Raw genomic sequence first — 20,180 nt, 5'->3', positions numbered from 1 at the left:
CAAAACTGTATTTGGGGTTTTTTTCTTAATTTTTCCCCTCCCTTCATGGCATCCTTACAGCTTGTTGGGATCTTTAAACACTGTCTCTTTTCCTTTGAAGATCACAATCATGAAAGTTCTTTTTAAGGAAAAAAAAAAAAAACGGAGATTAAAAAGGTACTAAATTTAAATTTGATAAAAAGAGATCTCAAAATTTCCCCTTATTTTCAGGAAGTATGTTTTTGCCATATGTAAAACGTGGCAGGTGCAGGTCTCTCGCAGCCTAAACACAGGAGACCAACGAAGCGAATCTAGCGGCTACGCTAGAAGCAGCCATCACGCCAGCGAAGCCTGAGCTCCACGACCTGGCACACTGGTCCCACCCAGTCCCCAGCAAAATTCCTAGGTCTCCTTGGAATGTTAAAATAGAACCTGATCCCGGTCTCCAACCGTCTTATCTTTTTCAAATGTTTTAAACTTACTGCCTTTGGTCAGCAGAACCACGGGCACAGTGATGACGGTGACGAGCGCAGCGATCGCCAGCAATCCCAGGAGCACCTTCCATGGTGTCTGCAAGCCGGGCAGGTCAGGTCCAGTTAGAGCCAGCCATCTGGCCCCAGTCTGGGTAAGAGGGTCGGGGCCCCGGCTGCCCAGAAGGCAGCGGAGTTTGCCGTCGCGCACGCACTGGGAGAGGGGCACAGGGGGCTGGGAGGGTTTGGAGCTCGCGAGTCGGAGGTTGCAAGAGAGCTTTCCCTTGAACTTCTGGCCTCCGGGCAATTTAATGTTTGCGTTTAAACGCACCTCAGAAGCCAAGTAAGGGTTCTGGCGCGCGTTTTGCCCGTGGCTCTCCAGGTCCTCCAAGGCTCGGTTCCTGGGTTCTTAGCCCCGCGGGTTCGAGAGCGAGCCAGGAGCCTTGGGGCGTCCCTTCACCTGTCAGAGGGTGGCTCTGGAGCTTCCGCCTAATGAGAGCCCCTGGTTTCGATCTGCGAGCTTTGGGTGGGGGGTAATCTGGCGAGACTTTAGTGAAGAGGCATCTACAACTCACCCCTGGGGCTCTTGGCGGGGTGGGGGGGGCCCTTTAATCACTCACCTTCATGGTCTGCGTCTCTTCGAAACTGAAGTTTCGGAGCCGGAGCGCAGTCAGAAGTCTGGCGAGCCGCCCGGACGCGCGTGCAGCTCCGGAGCTCCGGGCACGTAGTCACAAGGCGCTTCCAAGTTTCAGCCCCGAGTTAAACATTAGTGAGCGCCGGGTTGGCAGGGTATAAAGGGCTGCAGGCAGGCTGCGGGAGAAGGCGCGCCGGCCCGGAGAACTAGCGTCCGGGCCGGGGGGCGCCCGAGAGGCACCTTCCTATGGGCGCGCGGGGCACTGGGTGGCCGCCGGACGCGCAGGGTGCGAGGTCCCGGGAACGCGCTGGAGGGGTGTGACAGCCCGAGCTGCGGCGAGCGGGCGCCCGGCAGGCATCCGACGTGGAACACGGAGGCTGCAGGTCGGCGGGAGAGCATGGCCCGCCCTCACTGAAAGGGACCTCTGCGCTCAATTCCCGCAACCTCGAGTGGGCAAGTGAGGGCACTTAGCCCAGAGAGGGTATAGGGCTCTGCAGACTGAGAGAGTTCATTGCTGGCAGCTGAAACTAAAACCCAGATCTCTGTCCTTTGCCAGTGAATGGTATGGTGGGGATTTCTAGGGTATTTATAGCTCCTGGAAGGCAGAGAGAGAAAAAGCGATTGTTCGCTTGTGGATGGCACTTAGAGGCTAAGTGTCCGGATTCATTCTCCGCAGGGGGTTTCTGGTTTGTCTTTCAGGCTTACCTTCTCATCATGATGCCAGAAATAATAACTCTAACACTTATGTGCAACTTACTTTTTCCCAGGAGCTACTCTAAGCATTTTTGTGTTTATTTTACAGGGAGGAAGAAGAAGGTTAAGTCAGCTGTCCAAGTAAAGGCAGCTAGGAAGTCGTGGAGCCTGAATTCAGAGTACATGTTCTTAACTGCCGCTCCATACGGCCTTTTATCTTTCAGTCTTCCAAAGAACATTTGGAAAAAAAAATTAAAAGAGCAGGTGTGGCTTCTTCCTCCAGGTCCCCAGGATGCCTGGTAGGTTCCTTCATTCATTCCCCTTTTCCTTTACTCATTCATCCCCATATCCTCCCATTTATTTCACCCATCCCGCAAATACTTGTATGGATACAAAGCATCAGACTCTCATCTAGATTTCAGAGATAGAGAAGTGAGACAAGATAGATGAGGTTTGTGCACTTGGCACTTTCAGTCTGAAATACACAACAGAACCTTTGCATTAGGGTCCCTCTACTTACTTCCTCTTGTGGATAAGCACTCCTGCTCTCTAAAAGGCCTCTTCAACTTGTTCACTCAGCTGCAAAACAAAGTCTCTCTTCCAAAGTTAGAGGTAAAAAGTTCGAAATGCAAAGTCCTGTGGGGCATTAATATATGATTATGAATAAATTTCAGTTTCCATCCTTTATCTCCAGTCTGAATGGCACTTCTGAACTCAGGAATCATTTTCCCCTCTGACTGCTAGTTGCTTATGACACATCCACTTACCCACACCCACCTTCAGAGGCCCAAACTGAACTCTTTATCCCTTCCATCAGTCTCACCTCACCTTCCTCTGATGATTTCTGTCTTCGTTAAAAGTACCCCCATTCGCCAATTACATTAAAAGTGTCCTCACTCATCAGTTACAAAAACGAAAGACTTGAGTCGTCTCAGTTTTTCTTCTCCATTCTCCTGCTACTTTCACATGGCCATCATTTCCTCTCAGTTCTGCCTTTACAAGTATTTCTCAGATCCATCTCCTCCTCCCTCTTCCAGCTGCTGGGAAAGGTGAATCAATAGTGTGGTTGCAGCCTGTGAACTGGAGCTGGAAAGGACTCCAGGGAATGGCTCAGTGCTGGCCTCAGCTCTCATCGGTTCGTGTACTCAGCAATGGAGAAGGGAAGTCTGTACAACGGCCCACATGCTTAACCTCCATACCCCGACCATGACACTATCCTTTCAGCAAGCTCCAGGGAAGCTGGCTGACATCCATGGGCAGATCATCTTGTTCTCTGGAAAGTATTCCACAAAACACAAATATCTCCACACTCGGTCAACTTCAAGAGATTCGTTCCTAAATTTCTCCCACCTGACCTCTTTGTCGCTAGTCTTTCCATCTTGCTCTTCCCAAGTCTCTAAGACACCAACTGGCCAACACATTAGCCACCACGTGTAAGTCAGTGTAAATCTTATATTAGGCCATCTCTCTTTTCATGCACAATGGAAAACAGATGTACTACTCCAAGTTCTCGCTGTTAGGAAGATTTCTCTTTCTACTCTATTTCAGAGCATCCCCGAGAGGGGCTATAATGTAGCAGCCATCATTCGTGACTGGTGCCAGCTTACTTTGCATAAGGCAGACTCTTCCCTTCTCTGTTGCCTGTTTATGAGGAACTGCTATGCAGTTATAGGTGTGTGTTTAGGGAAAAACACCAAGCAGAGGGAGAAGCACCATGGAGTCCAAGCTCATTGCTTATGTAATTTTCTTATGCCATCTGAATCACTTGTGCTCATCTACTGGATCTATAGATACCATTTTCACTTAATCATGGGACGTGGCTGAACATACTCAGCTTTGTCATTTGGTGGGCCAGGTAACAACCAGTTTGTTATTGAAGTTCAGGTTGTATAGTTATGGGTTGAATTGTGTCACCTCCAAAAAAGATATGCTGAAATCCCAATCCCCAGTAACTTTTCAGAAAGTTACCTTATTTGGAGACAAGGTCTTTTGTAGAAGTCATCAGGTCAAAAAGAAGTCATTAGGGTGGGACCTAATATACTATGAGTGGTGTCCTTATAAAAAGAGAAAATTTGAAAACAGAGACAGATACACATAGAGAGAAGATGGTATGAAGAGACTCACAAAGAAGACTATGATCTACAAGTCTAGGAGGCAGATTTAGAACAGATCCTTTCCCTCAGGTCTCAGAAGGAGCCAACCCTGCTGATCCCTTGATTTCAGTCTTTCAGCCTTCAAATGGATAGCATCACTGTCTCAGTGGACGGGCATTTGAGCCAACTTCAGGAGATAGTGAAAGACAGGGAAGCCTGACCTGCTGCCCTCCATGGGGTCGCAAAGAGTCAGATACAACTGAGCAACTGAACAACAACAACCCCAGCCTCAGAACTGTCAGGCAATGAAATGCTGTTAAGCCATCCTATATGTGTATTAAATGGGCCCCACACACTAATATACCAGCTGTTCTACGATCATGTTTTCAGTGTCTACCAGGGCCCTGTAGAAAGAGAGGAACTGATTTTCATATAGTGAATAGTCATTGACTGTTGTAGCCCACATCTAAAATGAGCCCCAGAGTTTGGGTGTTACCTTTGTGTATGCAGGCTAAGTTGCTTCAGTCGTGTCCAACTCTTTATGACACCATGGACTGCAGTCGGCCAAGCTCCGTGTCCATGGGATTCTCCAAGCAAGAATACTGGAATGGGTTGCCATTTTCTTCTCTAGGATACCTTCCCCACCCAGGGATCAAACTGCAGACTTGTGTCTTCTGCATTGGCAGGCAGGTTCTTTACCACTAGCACCATCTGGGAAACCTTAATATACATCAAAAGATAACTAATATTTAGGTGAAGGGCATGACTTTTTTCTAAAAATCCTAGGCAGATTATCTGTGATTTTCCTATTGGGGCTTGCCAGAAGCTTTGCCTGCCACAGACACTTGTAATAACTATTATCTTTTGGGTCATTAAGATCCAAGGATCAGGGCAGCTTGCACTATAGCCTAGACCTAGGGAGCCCTCTCTTGTTCTAGGTTCCATTCAAAACAGATAGCCATAGGTACTACCGAGCAAATAGGTTGGAGAAGCACAGCTGGTTGTGGTATATGGTGTCTCCAAAATCCAGAGAGTTCTGGCAAATACTGTTACTCTTTTTGGTGGGCACACAGGGTGTAGTGGCTTACCCATCATTTTAGGGGGGATATCATAACATGTTCTAGACTACTAAGTCCCTTGAATCCTTGCAAACATTTTCATGGGACTTATCCTCTATTCTGTGGTCATATTTGTCTTGCTGAAATATATAAGGAACTTGCTACTTACTGTTCCCAAGGTCCAATTAGCTTGTCACCAATGTAATGGACCCATGTGATGTTCTATGGGATTTCAAGATGATCAAGATCACAGGAGGCTATATTATGATAGAGAAGAGAGTTGGGGCTTCCCTGGTGACTCAGCAGTGAAGAATCCATTTGTCAATGCAGGAGACACAGGAGACAATGCAGTTCTATCCCTGGAGAAAGAAATGGCAACCCCCTCCAGTATTCTTGCCTGGAAGATCCCATGAACAGAGGAGCTGGGAAGGTTACAGTTCATGGGTTTGTAAAAGAGATGGACATAACTTAGTGATTAAACAACATGATAGTTGACATTTCCCTGAAAGTAAGATGGTAAAATTATACTGCTCACTCTTCCAGGTGATGGCAATTTGAGATGGCCCTGAAGGAAAAAAAAGTACTCTTCAAGTTAATAGCCACAGATACTAGGATTGTATTGTCTGGTCCAGTGAAGTTACCATGCTGGTACAATGGACATGGTTCCATAATCCATCTTTTGTCTGGGCTGAGCAGGAAGTTAACTGAGTATAGGGTAGGGAACCTGCACCATCTCTGTGGGTGAGGGGAGAAATGAGTCAAGAAATGCAAACAGCCTCTTAAAGCCAGAAAAGATAAGGAAATGAATTCTCCTCTAGAACCTCTAGAGGATATGCAGCTCTGATGACACCTTGACTGTAACCCTGCTGCTGCTGCTAAGTCGCTTCAGTCCTGTCCGACTCTGTGCGACCCCATAGACGGCCTCCCACCAGGCTCCTCTGTCCCTAGGATTCTCCAGGCAAGAACACTGGAGTGGGTTGCCATTTCCTTCTCCAATGCATGAAAGTGAAAAGTGAAAGTGAAGTCGCTCCGTTGTGTCTGACTCTTAGCGACCCCATGGACTGCAGCCTACCAGGCTCCTCCGCCCATGGGATTCTCCAGGCAAGAGTACTGGAGTCAGGTGCCATTGCCTTCTCCAACTGTAACCCAGTAGGACCTATTTCAGACTTCTGAGCTCCAGAAGTATAAGACAATACATTTGTGTTGTTTTAAGCCACTAGGTTATAATAATTTGTTACAGCATTAATAGAAAAATTAATGTACCCTGGACACGGCTGATGTTTTAACTCCATAGCAATGGATGTTTTAACTCCTAGAGCCAGGATTTAATAACTCCTGGGAGGTCTGGTCATATCCCTTCTCACTGAGCATTCTCAAACATAGCTGTAAATCCCATGTCTTTCTGAAGGAGACTGGGAAGAAGATTTAAGGATGTACTGTAGGAGCATTGCAGGCTCTGGTCTCTGTTTCAAACAGGGCGTTTTGGGTCTACGAACTGACTTGAATCTGGAAACAATGAAAAGACATGAATTTCTATTATGGCAACTAAAGTGAGATTTTTGACTCAGATTTAGAATTTTTCTAAGTGGTGAAATCAAACCATAACTTAGAATGTTACCCATGAACTTCGTTCTTAAGTACCCCATGATAAATGAAACACCACCATTGGAGGTTACACGTTTTGATTACCATGTTATCCCTGGAGATGTTTATAGTAATAGCTTCTTTAAAGAAACGGAGTCTTTGAAGTAGGGTCCCTGTGAGTTATTGCCCTGGAAGGATGCAGCCAATGTCAGATTGCAGCACAAAGCAGATAAAAAACAGACGGAATAAATACTCTGGTCTCTTTCTTCTAGTCTTTCCTGCTTGTATGTCCCAACTAAAGGCAGAGGACAAAGGAACCTGGATAATAGAGGATGTTATCTGCAGGCGTCATTTTCCTGGGGCAATGGGCAGGGAAGATAAGGGTGAAGGATGGACAGGAGGGTCTAAATGAAAAATAACCAAATAAACAGCCCAACACTACATATTATTTGTTAAATTGTCTCCTAATAAAGATTGGAGATGTTGCATTTATTCTTTTTTTTTTTTTGTAGTTCAAAAGTGATTTTTTTTTTTTTTTGAGCCTTAAGTGTGCCTTAGTTTTTTTTTTTTTTTCTAATTTTGTTTTATTTTTAAACTTTACATAATTGTATTAGTTTTGCCAAATATCAAAATGAATCCGCCACAGGTATACATGTGTTCCCCATCCTGAACCCTCCTCCCTCCTCCCTCCCCATACCATCCCTCTGGGTCGTCCCAGTGCACCAGCCCCAAGCATCCAGTATCGTGCATCGAACCTGGACTGGCAACTCGTTTCCCACATGATATTTTACATGTTTCAATGCCATTCTCCCAAATCTTCCCACCCTCTCCCTCTCCCACAGAGTCCATAAGACTGTTCTATACATCAGTGTCTCTTTTGCTGTCTCGTACACTGGGTTATTGTTCATCTTTCTAAATTCCATATATATGTGTTAGTATACTGTATTTATGTTTTTCCTTCTGGCTTACTTCACTCTGTGTAATAGGCTCCAGTTTCATCCACCTCATTAGAACTGATTCAAATGTATTCTTTTTAATGGCTGAGTAATACTCCATTGTGTATATGTACCACTGCTTTCTTATCCATTCATCTGCTGATGGACATCTAGGTTGCTTCCATGTCCTGGCTATTATAAACAGTGCTGCGATGAACATTGGGGTACACGTATCTCTTTCCCTTCTGGTTTCCTCAGTGTGTATGCCCAGCAGTGGGATTGCTGGATCATAAGGCAGTTCTATTTCCAGTTTTTTAAGGAACCTCCACACTGTTCTCCATAGTGGCTGTACTAGTTTGCATTCCCACCAACAGTGTAAGAGGGTTCCCTTTTCTCCACACCCTCTCCAGCATTTATTATTTGTAGACTTTTGGATCGCATTTATTCTTTTATCTTTCTCTTCCATCCTTCTCTCTCTAGTGCCTCGTTAAATGCCTGGAACAGAGTAGTCAATCAGTGTTGGTGGAATAAATGAAAAATTAAATGAGCAAAATATAACATTGGGTCTTTCTCTGTGTTCTTGGTGGCTGCAACTGGAAGTGAGGAAAAAATGGGATCTCATGTGTGGCAAGAAAGGAGAGAGCGAGAATGACAGGGCTGAGAGTGGTGAGGGAGCTGAACAGATCTTACTCCTGTCCCTCTGCTCTGCAAGAGAAGTAAAGGAAGTACAAAGGTATTTCTTCTTTTTCCCAGTGCCCTCCTTGACCTCCACCTAATTAGAGAACTCTGTCCACCTGTGTGGGAATGACTTTTCTAGCATGTCCTTTATGCTGCTGCTACTGCTAAGTCATTTCAGTCGTGTCCGTCTCTGTGCGACCCCATAGATGGCAGCCCACCAGGCTCCCCCGTCCCTGGGTCCAGGGGATCTTCCTGACCCAGGGATTGAACCTGGACCTCCTGCACTAGCAGGCGTATTCTTTAACACTGAGCCACCAAGCGAGTGTGCTATTTACAACCAAATTAATTTCCACCTAGAGATACAGAGATGATAGTTAGCTAGGTGGATAATCCTATGGATTTAGATGTATGGAAAGAAGAAATTTCAAGCCAAAGGAATAACTGTATACAAAGGCTGAGTGAGAAACCTGGAGATCTTTAGGGACTATCTATTAGTTTGGTTTCATCAGGATATAAGGTATAAAGGTTGATCCTGGACATATGCTTTAGTCTTAAATTCAGTATTCAGTATGTACTAGGGAGCCACTTAGAGTTTTTGCCAGGTGAAGGAACACAATCAGACTTAACTTTAGATATAAAAAACAGGCAACAGCATAGGCTGGATAGCTGAGAAATGGAAGAACTAGAGATGGGATGAGAATCATAAACTTGAATGTTGCAAAATTAATTGGGCAGGTGCTTCTCTGTGTGGAGCTTGTCATAAAAGAATTTAAATCATGTTGATTTGTATTTGTTTATATACAAGTCTCTAAAAACTATTTCCCATGTGTAGTGTGAAATGTTTTCCTTGCCCCAATGATCAGTAATACCAAATAAGTAGTTCATCTTATACTCAATACATAGTTAAGGTCTCTTGCTTCCTATTAGAACAGACATTAGCCAGAGAGGAGGCTTTTGTGCACTTCTTTGATTGTTCTTTGAATAGTCTATGGGTTTTTAAAAATTTGAATAGTTTGCTTATATTAGCTACTGACTTAAGACATAATTATATGATTTTATGAGAAAATATGTTTAAGATCCTTGGAGCTAGATTCTTACAAAATGGCCATGGTTATGATAATTCCTTTATGGCTTGGGCTTCCCAGGTGGACCTAGTGGTAAAGATGGTAAAGAGCCTGCTTGCCAATGCAGGAGACTTTAGAAACAACCCACTCCAGTATTCTTGCCTGGAGAATCCCATGGACAAAGAAGCCTGGTGGGATAAGGTCCGTAGGGTCACAAAGAGTCAGACATGACTGAAGAGCCTGAGCGGGCACACATGCAATCTGTAAACGGGAGGTGATGTGGTGATGGTAATACATGTATATGAGGCTGCGATAGTGAAGGAGGGGAGAGGTTGACTAGGTTGCTCTCATTGTAGGAAAGAGCAAGAGCCAATAGAACAAAGCTAGGGACTCTAAACTGAGATATCTAATTTGCCATGGAAGGAAACACATACTCTCTTCTGAGTGGTAGAGCACATAATCAGAAAGTTATATGCAGAAAGGCCTTCAGATTCATTGTACGCTGTTAAGAACAATAAGATAGGAAAAAAGACTTCATGTACACAAGGATCTTTGCTATATGCAAAGACCTTGGCATTGGACTAGAGTGAAAAGTTAGCCTGTCATTTATTAAAACTGTAGTCAAATATACAATAATATAAAATTTACCATCTTAACCATTTTTAAGTGTACAGTCATTTCTTTTTTATCCATAATAGTCCAGTGATTGTAGTGTAATTTTAGTGGATCAAACATACAGTTTAAAATTACATGACTCTCCTTTATCTTGACAAAATGGTGGAGTAAAACCATGACTCTCACTGTATATTTTTTGAACTAACATCTGTTTTCTGGCAATGGAAAAGAGTGACTATGTGGGAATTGGATCTTTTTACTGATATTACAGGGGAGTCTGCTATGGCTGTATGGACCTTTATTCTGGCACTATACTTAGTGCTTTGAGAGAAGTGACAGTAGTTGTATTTAGAACAGAAACTAAACCAACTGGGGAGAAATTTCAAGCCAGAAATGACCAGACAAAGGTACTCCAAGAGGGAAGGTCCAATGCTATTTAACTCCCTGGTGGAAAAGCTTTGTTTTAGGTAGAAGTATTTATCTAGGCTCTACAGCATGTTTCTCAAACTTTTAATTTCCTTATTCTTTACCCTCTCCCCACTCTCACTTCTATTTCAGACATTTTTTTCCTGAGCCCCACACTCAACTTGAATTCTGTATGTCTGTTTATGTATTACATGTTCTATATAAATACATATTATTATATGTTTTACATAAATCTGTGCTTCATACATCAGAAGAGAACGTTATTTTTGCCCCCAAGAACCACTCCCAAGGGGGTGATATTGCCCTCACTGAGAATGTATGCTCTGTAGCGACACTGATTCCAGAGTGGACGTGGCAATTACTCAGGATCGCCAGAATATAACTACTCCTTTAGAGTGCTGGTTCTAGCATAGGATAGAAATACTAAGTTCACTCTGGTAAAGCTAACGTATGAAATCTTAATGCTGAGAGACTGAACACGCAAATAGACAAGGGCCAGACAACTGAATTCTCACTCACAGCCTCTACAACAATCTGTCCAAAGTGGTCAGGTCTTCACTGATTGTCAGCTTCCCTATTTTTGCCCTTCTTTCCAACCCAGAACCAACCAGAAATAGATGAATATGCTCGTTAATTCAATCTTGTCAGAAGCCCCACTTCTCATCAGCCTGCCTCCTGTTTCCCACACGAGACCCATCTCCAGGTCCAGCATTCTGGAAGCCCCCACTACTTTTCACGGTAAAGCGCTGCCACTCCCTTGCTGACCTTTGAGTCCAAATGTCATTATGGGCTGATTCTTGCTATATTAAGCTCTGAAAAAATAGCCGTGGCTTGTTCTCATTTGGGTGATCTTTGTTTATTTCCATAATACAGAATGAAGATTGCAGCCAAGGAAGACCGTACGTATTTAAAGAGACACCACAGGTTTAATAATTAACTTCTCCATTTCAATGTTTCAGTAGCATGCATGGCTCATCTATTGATCTCTGTTTTCTTCAACCATCCCAAAGGCTGTTATTTATCTTGTCCTTTATCAGTCACACTGTGTGAATAATTTAAGTGATGTTTTGGCTATTTAACTACAGCAGTCATAATATTCAAAGATATTTGGAAATGCAGGCAAGTGCCAGAAGAGTTTAGTAAGTCATTCAATGGGAGTCTTATACATACAAAGACACTGTTACTTAGTTTCTTGAATATTTACATGTTAACTTCAATTTTGATATGAAAATTGCTCACTGCTCAAATGACTACTTCTTGAGGGTTTTACTACAAATGCTTTCTCTTTAGAGTTAAGACTTTCTGTCATATCCACCAGCGGGCAGATAAACTAAAAAAAAAAAATTCAGCAGTGACTAAAAGAGGAATTGTGAATTCATGTGAATAGTGAGTAACAAAGCAAAGACCATCCAAAGACTTTTAGATAGAAACTGGGTGATGGCCATCAATATTGAGAAGAAAGCCTAGTTGGTGGCTGCTCAAAGGTTAGCCTAGGAGTCTGCCTTCTACTAATGGGAGACAAAAATATTTCAATATGCCAAGTCTATTATGTAAAATACAAAATATATTTTAGATTTTTATTTTATTACTTATTTATTTACTTACCTTTTCTTATTGTTGTTGACTTCTAATGTAATTTTGTTATGATCAGAAAATAATTTTTAAGTTCTTAAGATGTACTTTATGGTTAAGCACGTGGCCTACCTTTGAGAATATATAATGGGAACTTCAAAAACAAATGGGTATTACTAGCTGGTGTTCTAAAAATGTCAACTAAGTAAAGCATTTTCCAATCTTATTCAGACTTTGAAGACTTATTTTTTTATACTTTTATTAGTTGGGTGCTAAACTATTCTACTAGATTCTTAAAAAATATTTTTACTGTGGCTCATTATTTATTTACATTTAACTTTAATTCAATCAAGGTTTATACTTGTTGATATGCTACTTTGCCAGGCAGTGTACTGGAAAATTCACAGTGAACAAGTCAGGTCTGATAGGGGGATCACAGTGTTTACAAAATTCATCATTGTGAATCCATCCAAGCTTGTCAGCAAAACCCAAGACCAAATGTCAGAAATGATTAGCCTTTCATTCAGGTCAGTTCAGTCTCTCAGTTGTGTCCAGCTCATTGCAACCCCATGAATAGCAGCATTCCAGGCCTCCCTGTTCATCACCAACTCCTGGAGTTTACCCAGACTCATGTCCATCAAGTCAGTGATGCCATCCAGCCATCTCATCCTCTGTCGTCCCCTTCTCCTCCTGCCCCCAATCCCTCCCAGCATCAGAGTCTTTTCCAGTAAGTCAACTCTTTGCACGAGGTGGTCAAAGTATTGGAGTTTCAGCTTCAGCATCAGTCCTTCCAATGAACACCCAGGACTGATCTCCTTTATGATGGACTGGTTGGATCTCCTTGAAGTCCAAGGGACTCTCAAGAGTCTTCTCCAACACCACAGTTCAAAAGCATCAATTCTTCGGTGCTCAGCCTTCTTCACAGTCCAACTCTCACATCCATACATGACCACTGGAAAAACCATAGCCTTGACTAGATGGACCTTTGTTGGCAAAGTAATGTCTCTGCTTTTGAATATGCTATCTAGGTTGGTCATAACTTTCCTTCCAAAGAATAAGCGTCTTTTAATTTCATGGCTGCCATCACCATCTACAGTGATTTTGGAGCCCAAAAAATAAAGTCTGACACTGTTTCCACTGTTTCCCCATCTATTTCCCATGAAGTGATAGGACCGGATGCCATGATCTTCGTTTTCTGAATACTGAGCTTTAAGCCAAATTTTTCACTCTCCTCTTTCACTTTCAAGAGGCTTTTGAGTTCCTCTTCACTTTCTGCCATAAGGGTGGTGTCATCTGCATATCTGAGGTTATTCATATTTCTCCCAGCAATCATGATTCCAGCTTGTGCTTCTTCCAGCCCAGCATTTCTCATGATGTACTCTGCATATAAGTTAAATAAGCAGGGTGACAATATACAGCCTTGATGTATTCCTTTTCCTATTTGGAACCAGCCTGTTGTTCCATGTCCAGTTTTAACTGTTGCTTCCTGACCTGCATACAGGTTTCTCAAGAGGCAGATCAGGTGGCCTGGTATTCCCATCTCTTGAAGAATTTTCCACAGTTTGTTGTGATCCACACAGTCAAAGGCTTTGGCATAGTCAATAAAGCAGAAATAGATGTTTTTCTGGAACTCTCTTGCTTTTTCGATGATCCAGTGGATGCTGGCAATTTGATCTCTGGTTCCTCTGCCTTTTCTAAAACCAGCTTGAACATCTGGAAGTTCATGGTTCACGTATTGCTGAAGCCTGGCTTGGAGAATTTTGAGCATTACTTTACTAGCGTTTGAGATGAGTACAATTGTGTGGTAGTTTGAGCATTCTTTGGCATTGCCTTTCTTGGGGATTGGAATGAAAACTGACGTTTTCCAGTGCTGTGGCCACTGCTGAGTTTTCCAAATTTGCTGGTATATTGAGTGCAGCACTTTCACAGCATCAATTTTCAGGACTTGAAATAGCTCAACTGGAATTCCATCACCTCCACTGGCTTTGTTCGTAGTGATGCTTTCTAAGGCCCACTTGACTTCACATTCCAGGATGTCTGGCTCAAGGTGAGTGATCACACCATCGTGGTTATCTGGGTCTTGAAGATCTTTTTTGTATGGTTTTTCTGTGTATTCTTGCCACCTTTTCTTAATATCTTCTGCTTCTGTTAGGTCCATACCATTTCTGTCCTTTATTGAGCCCATCTTTGCATGAAATGTTCCCTTGATATCTCTAATTTTCTTGAAGAGATCTCTAGTCTTTCCCATTCTGTTATTTTCCTCTATTTCTTTGCATTGATCACTGAGGAAGGCTTTCTTATATCTCCTTGCTATTCTTTGGAACTCTACATTCAAATGGGAATATCTTTCCTTTTCTCCTTTGCTTTTTGGTTCTCTTTTTTCACAGCTATTTGTAAGGCCTCTCCAGACAGCCATTTTGCTTTTTTGCATTTCTTTTCCATGGGGATGGTCTTGATCCCTGTCTCCTGCACAATGTCATGAACCTCCATCCATAGTTCATCGGGCACTCTGTCTATCAGATCTAGTCCCTTACATCTATTTCTCACTTCCACTGTATAATCATAAGGGATTTGATTTAGGTCATACCTGAATGGTCTAGTGGTTTTCTGTACTTTCTTCAATTTAAGTCTGAATTTGGCAATAAAGAGTTCATGATCTGAGCCACAGTCAGCTCCCGGTATTGTTTTTGCTGACTGTATACAGCTTCTTCATCTTTGGCTGCAAAGAATATAATCAATCTGATTTCGTTGTTAACCATCTGGTGATGTCCATGTGTAGAGTCTTCTCTTGTGTTGTTGGAAGAGGGTGTTTGCTATGACCAGTGCATTCTCTTGTCAAAACTTTGTTAGCCTTTGCCCTGCTTCATTCTGTACTCCAAGGCCACATTTGCCTGTTACTCCAGGTGTTTCTTGACTTCCTACTTTTGCATTCCAGTCCCCTGTAATGAAAAGGACATCTTTTTTGGATGTTAGTTCTAAAAGGTCTTGGAGGTCTTCATAGAACCGTTCACCTTCAGCTTCTTTAGCATTACTGGTTGGGGCATAGACTTGGATTACTGTGATATTGAATGGTTTGCCTTGGAAATGAACAGAGATCATTCTGTCATTTTTAAGATTGCATCTGAGGACTGCATCTCAGACTCTTTTGTTGACCATGATGGCTACTCCATTTCTTCTAAGGGATTCCTGCTCACAGTAGTAGATATAATGGTTATCTGAGTTAAATTCTCCCATTACAGTCCATTTTAGTTAGCTGATTCCTAGAATGTCAACATTCACTCTTGCCATCTCTTGTTCAACCACTTCCAATTTGCCTTGATTTATGGAGAAGGCAATGGCACCCCACTCCAGTACTCTTGCCTGGAAAATCCCATGGGCAGATGAGCCTGGTAGGCTGCAGTCCATGGGGTAGCTAAGAGTTGTATACGACTGAGCGACTTCACTTTCACTTTTCACCTTCATGCATTGGAGAAGGAAATGGCAACCCACTCCAGTGTTCTTGCCTGGAGAATCCCAGGGACTGGGGAGCCTGGTGGGCTGCCATCTATGGGGTCGCACAGAGTCAGATATGATTGAAGTGACTTAGCATTTAGCATGGACCTAACATTCAAGGTTCCTATGCAATATTGCTCTTTACAGCATCAGACCTTGCTTCTATCACCAGTCACACCCACAACTGGGTATTGTTTTTGCTTTGGCCCCATCCCTTCATTCTTCTGGAGTTATTTCTCCACTGATCTCCAGTAGCATATTGGGCACCTATGGACCTGGGGAGTTCCTCTTTCAGTATCCTATCATTTTGCCTTTTCATACTGCTCATGGTGTTCTCAAGGCAAGAATACTGAAGTGGTTTGTCATTCCCTTCTCCAAGCTTTCATTCGGTTCAGTTCAGTCACTCAGTCATGTCCAACTCTTTGTGACCCCATGAATCGCAGCACACCAGGCCTCCATGTCCATCACCAACTCGCAGAGTTCACCCAAACTCAACTGGCCCCTAATACTGGATGAATCAAACTGGAATCAAGATTGCTGGGAGAAATATCAACAACTTCAGATATACAAATCTGATACCACTCTAATGGCAGAGGTGAAGAGGAACTAAAGAGCCTCTTGATAAGGGTGAAAAAAGAAAGTGCAAAAGATGGCTTAAAACTCAGTATCCAAAAAACTTAATATCATAGCATCCAGTCCCATCACTTCATGACAAATAGATGGGGAAAAAATGGAAAGAGTGGCAGACTGGTGACTACAGCCACAAAATTAAGACACTTGCTTCTTGGAAGAAAAACTATGACAAACCTAGATAGCATAGTAAAAAACAGAGACATTACTTTAATGACAAAGGTCTGAATAGTCAAAGTTATGGTTTTTCCAGTAATCATGTACCAACATGAGAATTGGACCATAAAGAAGGCTGAGCACTGAAGAATTGTTGCTTTTACAACTGTGGTGCTGGAGAAGACAACTGAGAGTCCCTTAGACAGCAAGGAGATCAAATCAGTCCATCCTAAAGGAAATCAACCCTGAATATTCATTAGAAGGACTGATGCTGAAGCTGAAGCTCCAATACTTTGGCCACCTGATTTGAAGAGCTGACTGATTGGAAAACACCCTGATTCTGGGAAGGATTGAAGGCCAAAGGATAAGGGGGTGACAGAGGATGAGATGGTTGGATGGCATCATCAACTCAATGGACACACGTTTGCCCAAACTCCAGGTGATGCTGGATGCTGCAGTTCATGGGGTCGCAAAGAGTTGGACATGACTTAGTGGCTGAAAGACAATAGTAGGCCCCTAGAAAGCATTTGGAGGGAGGGGAGGTTGGAGTGGGAGAGGTTAGCCTCCCAGAGACCACAGGAGAGTGTTGGGCTGTGGATCTGATGTTTAGAGTTCGGTCGTCAGTCCTCTTGGCTTCTTCCTGTAGGTGCTCTTCCTTCTGTTTCCCTCCCAGGTCTTGCTGTCTCTTCTCTCATTTTCTCTTCTGTGCTATGGTATCCCTTTCAGGAATATCTGTTTTGAACCAATCCCCAGAGGCAGAGGCTCTCCTCCCCTTTCTCTTCTCTCAAATTCCATCTATTCTGTAAGTAGCTTCTCCTGGAAGTTGACAGGATTGACATAGGCATTTTGTCAGGACTTCTAAGGCCAGAAGCCTTCAAAACATTTTGGGAAATACACCTGCACATACCTCCATCACTCCCCTTACGATGAATGAAGCAAAAATTCATATTCTAAGGCTAAGTAAAATTTAAGCATACTATTTTTTCTCTGCCCTCTGGCCATGTCTCTCCCCCCTACTATGCATTATAAAACTGCACATGCATCAACCAGGGTTCCTCATTGGCAGAAAATACCTTCTCAGCCATAAACAGCAATGTTGTTCGAACATCAGTGAGATGATGCCCTAGGAGATAAGCTTCTTAATCTTGTAAGGGGCTTCAATGACCCATGACTCACTACTCACTTTGTACTTACAGATCTGGGTTGTGCAAACTATCAACATGATTTAATGTACAGCCCTCTGTCTCAAAAAGTTATATAACTGTGCTTCGACCTCTAATGGGAAGAATAGTTCTCTGAGCTTTCTAAGAGGCTTTTCCTGGGTTATAATCCTCAATTTTGCTCAAGTAAAATTCTCTTATTAATTTCTTAGATCGACAGATTAATTTTTTTCATTGACAGTATCTCTTGGCTTTCTATTTCTCTTATCCTGTTTTGACTGTGGCAGGTATGTATCATTAATATTTATATTTCGAGAAACTACAGAAGTGTTGGACTTCGTGAACTCAGCAAAGTACCAAAGAACACAGAAATACCAGCTTCATCCAGCCAATCAATGTACCACCGAGGAGGCAGCTTGGAGGAGACAAGAGAAAGGCTTTTGAAGTCAGACATGCCTGGGTCTGTCATTCAATTACTACATGCCCAAGGGTCTTTTCTGAAAAAGCTACTTCACAGAGTGGTGGAGATTTAATGAGGTAATAACTGAGTAATCACGGCCGTTCCCTGAACGTTGCAAATTTATCTACATGCTGATGTATCTCTGTAGTTGGGATCTCTAGGCTGGATTCTGAGTCACTTGGATGTCCTGGCCTGGATGACTCAGAGGCCTATCAAGTGCAATTTATCCAAGAGTAAGTTAATTATTAATTATTGTTGCCACTACCCTGCTCATCCCCAACCCTATCTACAAAGTTCTGGCCTTTCCCTCATGCCCCACTTTGGTAAGAGGTAGTGCTGCCACATTGCCCACGCCAGAAACCCAGGGGTCCTCCTCAGTGTCTACTCGGCACCCCACACATCAACTTCATTAGCATCTCTTTTATTTGTCTGCATCCCTTTAAGCTCACTCCATCTTTTTTAGGCCTTTTTCTCTTCCAGTTCAGACCATCCTTCCAATCTCCTCTGATCTGTTCTGTCACTCAGTCGTATGACTCTTTGTAACCCCATGGACTGCAGAAGGCCAGGCTTCCCTGTCCATCACCAACTCCCGGAACTTGCTCAAATTCATGTTCATCGAGTCAGTGATGCCATCCAACCATCTCATCCACTGTTGTCCCCTTCTCCTCCTGCCTTCAATCTTTCCCAGCTGGCCTCTTTTATTGTAATTTCACTCCAGTGCAGCCTCTATTACTTTCTTGTTTAAAGTTAGTGGCTTCTGATGCAGAATAAAGTCCAAATTCCTTAACGTGATCTCGTCTCTCCTTCATCTTCCTTCTAAGCTCACCCCCTTAACCTTTTACCTATATCAAGCGACTGGCATTTCTAAGCATTGCTGTCCTCTCCTTTACTTCCAGATCTTCAAACATGATGCTCCCTCTGCCTGGTATTCCATTTCCCTTGTTTTTCATCTGGCTAAATTCCAGTCACCCTCCCAGATTCCAGTACCATTCCCTCTAAGAGGCCTTGCCCACCACTTGTCCGAGTGAAGTGCTTTGCCTCTCTGCTCCCAGGGAACTTTGTGCTTACATCTTTTTAACAAAGCATTTGTCACTGAGTAATGTAATTATCGCAGCGAAGGCAATGGCACCCCACTCCAGTACTCTTGCCTGGAAAATCCCATGTACGGAGGAGCCTGGTAGGCTGCAATTCATGGGGTCGCTAAGAGTCGGGCACGACAGAGCAACTTCACTTTCACGCATCGGAGAAGGAAATGGCAACCCACTCCAGTATTCTTGCCTGGAGAATCCCAGGGACGGGGGAGCCTGGTGGGCTGCCGTCTATGGGGTTGCACAGAGTCAGACATGACTGAAGCGACTTAGCATAGCAATGTAATTATCGAATATAATAATTGTGTGTGTGAGTTTGTGCTCAGTCGTGTCCGACTCTTTGTGGCCCTATGGACTGTATCCCGCCAGGCTTCTCTGTCCATGGGATTTTCCAGGCAAGAATACTGGAATGGGAAGCCATTTCCTCCTCCAGGGGATCTTCCTGACCCAGGGATCAAACCTGTGATTCCTACATTGCAGGAGCAATCTTTACTGCTGATTTATGGATTTATGGACCCTATTTTACATGTTGGATGTTCCTTTAAGTTCTTTACTTGTATTAGCTCATTTAGTCTCATAAAAATCCTATGAAACAGGTACTGTTATCATCCTCATGTTGCAGATGGAAGACATGGAGGCATAGAGAACTATTAACAAATATTTTTCTCAGTATCACATAGCCAGCATTTGAACCCAAGAGGTCTGACTACAGACTCCATATGATTATCCAATCTACATTTAAAAAAATATTTTTAAAGATTTTTTTATGTAGATCATTTTTAAAATTTTTATTGAATTTGTTACAATATTCCTTCTATTTTATATTTTTGTGCTTTTTTTTTTTTTTTTTTCCTCCTGCCAAAGACATGTGGGGTATTAGTTTTCTGACCAGGGATTGAACCTGTACCACCCTGCATTGGATGGCAAAGTCAACCACTGGATGGCAGGGAAGTCCCAACCATGCATTTTTGTATCCAATAATCTCCAAGGATTTTGTCTATGTTGTTCACTGGTGTACTCCCAGGGCTTAGAATAAAGTCTGGCACGTAATCAGTTCAGTTAAATAGCTCAGTCATATCCGACTCTCTGCTACCCCATAGCCTGCAGCACACCAGGCTTCTTTGTCCATCACCAACTCCCGGAGCTTACTCAAACTCATGTCCATCAAGTTGGTGATGCCATCCAACCATCTCATCCTCTGTCACCCTCTTATCCTCCCACCTTCAATCCTTCCCATCATTAGGGTCTTTTCCAATGATTTAGTTCTTCACATTAGGTGGCCAAAGTATTGGAGTTTCAGCATCAATCCTTCCAATGAATATTCAGGACTGATTTCCTTTAGGATGTACTTGTTGGCTCTCCTTGCAGTCCAAGGGACTCTCAAGAGTCTTCT

At 43.1% G+C, this 20,180-nt stretch overlaps 1 protein-coding gene and 1 long non-coding RNA gene across 2 annotated transcripts in view; one reads left to right on the top strand and one right to left on the bottom strand.

Annotated features, from left to right (window-relative positions):
• DPP4 (dipeptidyl peptidase 4) overlaps positions 1 to 1,520 on the bottom strand; it is an 84,906-nt gene extending 83,386 nt beyond the window's left edge. Inside the window, exons 1-2 of the mRNA XM_061436868.1 lie at positions 1,070 to 1,520; positions 462 to 549 (exon numbers count right to left, since the gene is read on the bottom strand). Of these exons, the coding sequence (XP_061292852.1) occupies positions 462 to 549; positions 1,070 to 1,075 (94 nt within the window). The 5' untranslated portion in view covers positions 1,076 to 1,520. The remainder of the gene's footprint in view (positions 1 to 461; positions 550 to 1,069) is intronic.
• LOC133259402 (uncharacterized) lies at positions 527 to 7,247 on the top strand. The gene is made up of 3 exons (XR_009740383.1): positions 527 to 604; positions 1,886 to 2,075; positions 2,814 to 7,247. It is a non-coding gene; the product is annotated as an uncharacterized LOC133259402 (long non-coding RNA).
• Positions 7,248 to 20,180: the final 12,933 nt, after the last annotated feature.

This window comes from Bos javanicus, chromosome 2 (genome assembly GCF_032452875.1).
Source record: "Bos javanicus breed banteng chromosome 2, ARS-OSU_banteng_1.0, whole genome shotgun sequence".
Lineage (NCBI taxonomy): Eukaryota > Metazoa > Chordata > Mammalia > Artiodactyla > Bovidae > Bos > Bos javanicus.
The sequence above is the reverse complement of the archived record's forward strand: the minus strand, read 5'-3'. Positions and strand labels throughout refer to the sequence as shown.